Below are 9154 nucleotides of genomic sequence, written 5' to 3' on the forward strand. Positions count from 1 at the left end.
AGAAGCAGATGCAAAACAGTTTTTTGTTGCATTTCCTGTTCTTTGTACCTGGCAGAATTAGCAGGAAAAATATCTTTTCTTTAATATGTAAAGTGAAGAATAAAAAAGAACAATTAAAGTAGTGTGTTCAGAGATATAAGTTTTGAAGGTTTTTTAAACCTATTTATTTGTGAAAATTCCCTGTAATCAATTATGATAATAAAAAGACAATGTATTTTTCTAGTAGTATAATGGAATGCACTGAGAGAAGAGTGCACTCAAGTAATTTTTTTTTCGAGGCTATGATAAAGTAAGTTATACAGCATTTCCTTTACGCAGTATCACACATTTATATGTCTCCTTTTCGATACAGTAGCACACGCTGTTCAATCAACTTTTTGAATTCGGTTTTTTTTTTCCCCCTTGGATTATTGTTCATGCTTTCAGGTGAAATTCTGATAATCATGGATATACTGTAAAATTCTAAAGAAAAAAAAAGGAGAATGCGACAAAGATCCTACATTTAGATATCTACACTTATTTGGTTTACTTCCCTTTATGTGTGATTACATCATGGTCTGCTTAATAGGCCTATGTGGAGATGATCAGGGCATATGCATTTTCTTCTTTGTTACATTTGAAACATTGACTGTGCCTTTAAGAAACTTTGTCCCGCATATTTGTCAGAAAAGAAAATTTATTTCCTGCTGGCTCAGCAAATTAATTCATCTTTCTCCCTCTCTCTGCCTGTCACTCTCTTTCTCTCTATATGCACTCAGCGAAAAAAGAAAGTAAACACTTTTCCGAAGTCATATTTTTCATAGAAGATTTTAATGAAAATCAATGCATTATATACCATGTTAAAGGTAATTTAATTGGCTATTAAGCTAATATGTTATTTAAAAAGAAAACTTTACGCATGACTGAGCACATTCGCTTTTGTTCTCCAAGGCTCAAAATTAAAAATTGCAAAAATTGACATGTTTTCTGTCATTTGCAAATGCCCTTCAGAATAACATTGTTAACAAAAGACCAGTTTTACACAATGAGAGACGTGAATGAAATAGGACAAATAAGTTTTTGTTCTCTTTATCTCTTTATAACCTCTAAGAAAAAAAAATGGGAAACTTAAGGGGAAAATAAGAATTTTCTGTCAAGTCAAACTTCAAATGACATAGTGAATGATATGCTTAAAGATGATTAAATGAGCAGAATTTCTGTATTCATTTCTTTTAATCTAGTGATTAAAGAGTCTATGTGACAATTTCAAGAACCAAACATTATTTACAATTTCTTAATTTGAAAAAAACCCTCAATTTTCTACCATTTTTGTTAATTGTTACTTCTCTTATTTCATTTGAATTTAGATTTGACACAAGATGTGTCATTTTTCTCCATTATTTTTATCCTTCATTGATTTTTGGGGCTTTAGAGATATCATAGAGAACAAAGGTTTATTTTTGCAACTTAATTCATGGTTCTTTTTGTGTGAAATTTGTTGTTTGTTCTTATTGTTCCATGGAAGAGCACATATGCATGAGTGACAACTTGTTCAGTTTTGCAATTTTTGCTTTTGTGCCTTGGAAGAGAAAAACAATGGTGTTCACTCATGCGTAAATTTTCCCGTCTTGTTGACCTACCAGGTTGATAGCCAATTAAATTACCTTCAATATGATATATAATACAATAGCTTTCAACCAAGTATTCGATGAGAAATCTAAACTTGAAAAAGTGTTTACTTTCTTTTTTTGCTGAGTGTATATCTTTCTATCTTCCTATCTATCTGTCTATCTATCCATCTATCGACCTGTCTATATATCTATCTATGTATCTATGTGTCTATCTATCTATCTATCTATCTATCTATCTATCTATCTATCTATTTATTCATCTGTCTATCTATGCATCTATCTGTTTATATGTATCTATCTATCGTAAAACATGATATATTCTTGGCATGAAATTTTCACGAATTGGAGCTGATGGCCTTTTATCATGATATGAAATTTGTGCAAATTGCCACTGGCGTTCAATGCATATAGTGAAGACAAGAACACTTTTCACATGCATTTTAACTTCATGAATCTTGGCAATTGTGAAATTCGCGAAATTAAAATGCACGCGTACATTCCTAGTTTTACAGTTAGCTACTTACCCATCTCTCCCTTCTCCCTTGGTGCCTCCTCATCTCTGCTCAAAGGTCATTGCACTTCTGGAGGAGGAGGATGACATTAACCAGATATCGGATTTCTTCTCCTACGAGCACTTCTACGTCATTTACTGCAAGTTCTGGGAGCTGGACACTGACCATGACCTCTACATCGACAAGAGGGACTTGGCCAGACACCAGGACCATGGTCAGTTGGCCCGAGTTGAGCCAGAATCCACTTTGTAATATTTACATGTTGACCAGTACCTGGTACATTTTGGTTTAGTAAATGTTTTTTTTTTTTTTTTTGCCTGTATTAATTATGAATGAAGTGGTTTCGTTTGTGTACATCATGTTTGATATGATGTGTTTTTTTTTATGTTTTGTTTAGCAAGTAGAGAGGCAGACATGTGTCTAATAAGCAACAAATGCATTAAGAATTATAAAGTGATTGAAAATTGGCACAATGCCAAGACCAGCTTGGAAAAGACATTAAGTTCTGATTTTGTTGCTATGTAATTGTTGCAGTAGCTGGTAGCTCTATCCTGCTGAAACATTTATGAAAATATAAGGGTTTGGTTTTGGTATCATGTGTACAGAATTTTCTGCTCACTAAATTATCACATTTGAGATCTGTATCTTTCAGTAATGTGGATGTAAAGTGCCAGAAAGCCACACAGTCAGATTGAGAGTGCAAATCGTGTTCACAGAGAACGAAATAATGTAATCTCAGCTTTACAAGATTTTTTATACCCCCGCCAAACGAAGTTTGAAGGGGGTATATAGGAATGAGCGGACGGTCGGGCGGTCGGGCGGTCGGTCAGGCGGTCGGTCTGGCGGTCGGTCCGTTGCAAATCTTGCGTCGCGAACTACTTCCTCAGTTTTCAACCGATTCCCATAAAACTTGGCACAGATGTGTGCCTTGGGTTGTAGATGTGCAAGACGTATTTTTTGACAGTACCCAAAAGTACGTTGCCATGGTAACGGCATATTATGGGCAAAAATGGGTACAAATCTTGCGTCGCGAACTCCTCCCACAGTTTTTGATCAATTTTTATGAAATTAGGTACAGATGTTCATCTGAATATGCTAATGTGCAAGACACATATTTCCGCAGTGGCAAAAAGTGCGTTGCCATGGTAACGGCATGTTATTGGTAAAATATAGGGCAAAATGCTTCATGGCAAAACTGCTTCATCAGTGTTCTTCCAATTCTCATGGAATTCATATTGAATGTTTGTCTTAGGATATAGGTCAGCATGACACATTTCTTGACAGTGACAAAAAGTATGTTGCCATGGTAACAGCTCACATATTATGAGCCAAAATGATGGAAAACGCAGTGGCAAAAAGTGCGTTGCCATGGTAACGGCATGTTATTGGTCAAATATAGGGCAAAATGCTTCATGGCAAAACTGCTTCATTAGTGTTCTTCCAATTCTCATGGAATTCATATTGAATGTTTGTCTTAGGATATAGGTCAGCATGACACATTTCTTGACAGTGACAAAAAGTATGTTGCCATGGTAACAGCTCACATATTATGAGCCAAAATGATGGAAAATTTTGTGTTGCAAACTACTTCCTCAGTTTTTGCCCAATTTCCATGAAACTTGGTACAGATGTGTGCCTTTGGTTGTAGATGTGCAAGACGCATTTTTTGACAGTACCCGAAAGTACGTTGCCATGGTAACGGCATATTAATGGCAGAAGATGAAGGAAAGATCTTGCGGATTTAACTACTTCCTCAGTTTTTTGACCAAAGCTTATGAAATGTGGCACACACCTTGATCTTGGTGGGAAGATGTGGAAGACATATTTTTCGGACGTGTCGGAAGCTGCGTTGCCATGGTAACGGCATATAAATGGCAGAAGATCAAGGAAAGATCTTGCGGATTGAACTACTTCCTCTGTATTCGACTGAAGCTCATGAAATGTGGCACACACATTGGTCTTGGTGGGAAGATGTGCAAGACATATTTTTTGGACGTGTCGGAAGCTGCGTTGCCATGGTAACGGCATATTAATGGCGGAAGATCAAGGAAAGATCTTGTGGATTGAACTACTTCCTCAGTTTTTGACAAAAGCTTATGAAATGTGGCACACACAATAGTCTTGGTGGGAAGATGTGCAAGACATATTTTTCGGACGTGTCGGAAGCTGCGTTGCCATGGTAACGGCATTTAAATGGCAGAAGATCAAGGAAAGATCATTCCTTGGGTAAGACTGTCGTCACAGGGCGGGGGTATTAATCACCTTCAGTGATATTTCTAGTTTTTTCTTATTGAGGGCGAAACAGATATATTCACTTATTGGAACTTTGTTTTCAGAGATGGATGCAATGCGTCTTTGCAAGTTTTGAGAGGTTACATTTCTTTGACACGAGGAGAACATATCTTGCCAATAGGGAGAACAATCCTTTGCAGTGGGGAAACTTTGTGCTATTTTAGTTTGTGCTGATAGTATTATGACTCAAACATCATGAGAAGGTCCACTTGGTACTTGGTGTATATTATCAGTGTTTAAAAACAGTATAAATGTATTTTTCCTGTCCTTTTTTTTTTCTTCCATGCAGCCCTGTCATCAAGAATGATTGATAGAATCTTCTCCCCTGGGACGGTGCTGAGGTAGGTTCCATATTTTCAAACATCCACCCCCCCCCCCCCATACACAAATTCAAGACACACAATGTCATGTAGTGATAAGGTGCTAAAATGGCACAAGGAAATATGCTAACCTATAATGCACAGTCACAATCATTAAATTGTGCATTGTGTCCATGAAAGTCTGTCATTTCTTAATTCATGTCTCTGGATATCCCTCTGACCGGTTTGTTCCAATTTCTAATGTATATTTCCTTCATGAATGTCAATCCAAAATGATTCCCAAAGTTTGTCCCAAGGCTTTCCTGACCTAGCAATAATTATTCATCACCAATGTCTCTTTGTTGATATGTGCAATACAGTTGAACCTCTCGTATCCGGACAAGTCGGGACCGGGGCTCATTCGGATGAGGGATTTTGCCGGATACGGGAGACTCAATGCTTTATACATGTACATATACATACACATGTACTGATTTAGCCCGTTGTAGTACCACATGTAGTAATGTGTATACTGCAACCTTTTCATTGTTACACTCAGTAACAGACCCCAAAATAGAGGTTCGTGTTTGCAAGAATGAAATCATTTTCTTTTATAAATTCTTGGGATGATTTACCTAAATAATTATGAAGAAATGTATCAAGTATATGGAATTCATGTGTGATTGTGTAGGAGTTCTCAAGGAGTTGGGAATCCCCCTTTCCTCCCGTAATTATTGGGAAAAAATCACAGCGAGATTGCGTCCGTATAATAGAGAGATCCGGATAAAGGGAGGCCGGATAAGAGAGGTTCAACTGTAATAGGAAAAAACAAAACAAAAGTATGTATGTAAGTATGTATCTGCATATGTATGTATGTATGTATGTATAACTGTATGAAATGTGTAATTGTATGTATATGTGTAAGTATGTAATTGTGCATATGTATGAAAGTATGTATGGGTGTATGTATGTAAATTTATATGCACAATGTATGTATATAATTATGTATGTATGTAAGAGTGTATGTATTCAAGTGAACCTTAACATGAGTTGCTCTCTAATGTCCATGGTTCTGTGCCGTGCTGTAATCATTCATTTTCCTCTCCACCCATGGCAGCTCTGCGTCTGTGAGGGAAGGCAGGATGAGTTACTACGAGTTTGTCTGGTTTCTTCTTTCTGAGGAGGACAAGAAACAGCCCACCAGGTAAACATTTCTTGTGCAATTAGAGTCTGCTGTTGGACCCCTTTAAAGGCATCATGTACTGTTTGCAGATAAAACAAAAACCAAGCTTTAGTGCTTCAAAATAGTTCTGAAATGTGAGTGAGGGATAGAAATAGTGTAAAAAAGTTAGTATAATCAATGTTAAGTATTGTTAAATATACAAAATGCAAACAATAGTTATATATTAAAATTGTTTCTTGACTAAACTGTCTACAGTTATGGTTTATTGAGAAAAATAGTGATATCTCCTCATATTTCAGGCTTTATTGCAAAATTTTCATAGGGTAGGATGTTTTGTATTACAGCTGACCTACACATATGCATCAAATGTGATAACTCGAACATTTTTTAAATCACTGCTCCCAAAGGTAAAAAGTATCTTTAATGTATCCTTTAAAGGGTGTGTACAGTTCTGGTCGAGGTGAGAATTTAGCTTTTAACGTTTTGTGAGATATTCAGAAACCACTCTATGAGATGTCAAAGAGCATGCAATTCTAAGGGGTATCAAAAGTTTATTTGATGAAAATCGGTTTTAAAATGGCTGAGATATCCCAAAACAAGATGAGACAAAGAGATCATAATAAAAGGCGTGGCCTGTCGCCTTTTATTATTATCACTTTTTTGGATATCTCAGCCATTTGAAAACCAATTTTCGTCAAATATACATTGAATCCTTCTTAAAATTGCATTGTCTTTCATATTTCATAAGAGGTTTCTCATTATCTCACTTAGGAATGTTCAAAACATGAATCTCCACCTCAACTAGTACTGTACAGTCCCTTTAAAGGACACTTTCACCTAAATACACATGTGGATTGAGTGAATGCAGCAAAATTAGTAGAACACATGAGTGAAAGTTGGAGGTAAATGGGACAATCCATTCAAAGTTTTGAATTTTAAATTTTCTGTGCAGTCTTTGCTGGATGAGAAGACTACTACCGTTTCTGAAGTCACATGCGTATAACAATATAGAACAATATCAGGAAAACATTAGATGATTTCGCAAAATTTCATTTTTGAAAAAAGCACATATTCCCTCAACTTGCTACTGATGTATGTTAAGGGTGATATTATTACCCCTACTTTCTGAAAGAGGCAAGTCAGGTGCTCCTTAACCCGCTGAGGACGGACTAATTATCCTGCAACACTCATTTCCCATAGACACTTGCCCGAGTTTACTCTGGACTTGTCCTCAAGGGGTTAATTATGCAGGATGTAGAATAATGCAGCTCAGTTTTCTTCAACTCTCAGCTTTCCACTTTGCCGTCTTCAATTTGTCCTTCTCTCTCCCCGTCATCACTCATTCTTCCATCTCTCGCTCGTTCTGTCTGTCCGACCGCCAGCATCGAATACTGGTTCCGCTGCCTCGACATCGACGGAGATGGCTACCTGTCCATGTTTGAGCTGGAGTTCTTCTACGAGGAGCAGCTGAACAAGATGGAGAGTCTTGGGATTGAGACGCTACCGTTTGAGGATTGCTTGTGTCAGGTTCGTTGCAGATAATGCCGATCATCTAGGTGGAGGATGCAGCTATTGTCTTCACTGTTACATGCGCGCTAAGCATCTGATGCGGCGAGACTACAAGCAGTGGAAGCATCCACCGCCTACATCTACTCGTCTTGCTTCAGTCGTTGTTTTCTTATCATCGACTATAAATTGGTGGCTGTTTTTCGTATGAAAACTGCCAAGGATTTGTAGTCGATAATAAGAAAACGACTAAAGCAAGTCGAGTGGATATAGGTGGTGGATGCTTCCACTGCTTGTAGTCTTGCCGCATCAGACATTTTATAGGGTGACAGTAAAGACCAAAGCTGCATCTTCCATGTAGATTATAGGCTAAGGGAGATGTAATAAGTGAGAGAAAAATACAGGCAACTCCTGTCATAATTAAGTCCTCGGGTCTGGCAGTTTTCCTTCTTAATATCGAAATGTATTGAAGCTGAACAAGAGTTGTTCCTAACCATACTTGCACCTTGTCCCAACTCAAGCTATAACCAAAGACTGTGACATCATCACTTTGGTACTCTACACGTATTCAGAAGAGCAATTTCATGCTACCGAAGTGAGATGAAAAGTTTAGGGATAATCCACTTTTAGAATTTCATCGTAGGAGTTTACCAAGTTTGAATTATAACATTGACCTCGTCCCATGCAGCTCCTGGACCTTGTCAAGCCCCGGCATCCCGACTACATCACCCTGCACGACCTCAAGAACTGCAAGCTGGCCTACATCTTCTTTGACACCCTCTTCAACCTGGAGAAATTCCTGGAGCATGAGCAGAGGGACCCGTTTGCCACCAACCGAGTGAGTCGAGAAGCTCTCATGGAGGAGTTCCTTACTAATTAGCATTATGCCTGTCGGGGTTTACGGCATTGTCCGTGTCATGTTCACTAGAGTAGCACTGTACACTAACAGTACTGTGATATATCAATTTGTACAGCAGTCATACTCAATTGGTTCCACAACATTTGACAAGAAGAAGTGGTAGGAAAATATGTTGAATTACACTACTAGGTCTTACAGGTTACACATCCCTTTTGCAAATGTCATAAGATTTTGCATGGTTGAAGAATAAAGTCTTCTCACATTGTGCATGAAATCCTTACCATAATTCATCTCAAGAGTTTTTTTTTAAGAAATGAAAAACTTTACCCATATCATTCAAGAATATTACCCACGTTTGTGCCGAGAATAACAGTTGGTATTTTGGGGGGTCTGAATAAATTCACTGGAAATCTATAGTATTGTTTCTCCCTCAATGATAAAGAAGTTTCCAGCTTTATTATTCTGAGGAAAGGTCTAAATTACCTACCTGTATAATATACCAGCTTATGAAAGGAATCTGATTTTTCAGAGTTACAAAAGGAACATATGAACTTTAACCCTAACTAGGCCAAGCTATTTAGGTAGATGATAGAGCCAGGGGGGCTCCCATGCCCCCCCTCCAGATCTCGGCAGTCGACCTCGCGATCATGAAGAAAATTGGCACACACATTGCCTATAGATGATGTAATCTAAAGTACCATGAAGTTAATTTTTCAAAAAATTATTATTTATGCTGAATTATGCTAATTTATGCATAATGATGCATGAAATCAGACAATTTGGTATAAATCACTAAATAAAGCTCAAAACAGGCACATTTTTTGTGTGTAAATATTCTTTTTAGTGTCCTTAGCAAATGTAAGAGAAAAAAAATTGTGGCATCAGAAAAATTT

The 9154-nt window shown here is 37.4% G+C and overlaps 1 protein-coding gene across 1 annotated transcript in view; it reads left to right on the forward strand.

Annotated features, from left to right (window-relative positions):
* LOC139734981 (serine/threonine-protein phosphatase 2A regulatory subunit B'' subunit delta-like) overlaps positions 1 to 8282 on the forward strand; it is a 60231-nt gene extending 51949 nt beyond the window's left edge. The window contains exons 7-11 of the mRNA XM_071645758.1: positions 2180 to 2336; positions 4704 to 4755; positions 5831 to 5917; positions 7279 to 7423; positions 8091 to 8282. Of these exons, the coding sequence (XP_071501859.1) occupies positions 2180 to 2336; positions 4704 to 4755; positions 5831 to 5917; positions 7279 to 7423; positions 8091 to 8282 (633 nt within the window). The remainder of the gene's footprint in view (positions 1 to 2179; positions 2337 to 4703; positions 4756 to 5830; positions 5918 to 7278; positions 7424 to 8090) is intronic.
* The last annotated feature ends 872 nt before the right edge of the window (positions 8283 to 9154 follow it).

The sequence above is a fragment of the Diadema antillarum genome, unplaced genomic scaffold (assembly GCF_040938485.1).
Source record: "Diadema antillarum isolate AM-2024a unplaced genomic scaffold, OU_Dant_1.0 seq00000561_RagTag, whole genome shotgun sequence".
Taxonomy (NCBI): domain Eukaryota; kingdom Metazoa; phylum Echinodermata; class Echinoidea; order Diadematoida; family Diadematidae; genus Diadema; species Diadema antillarum.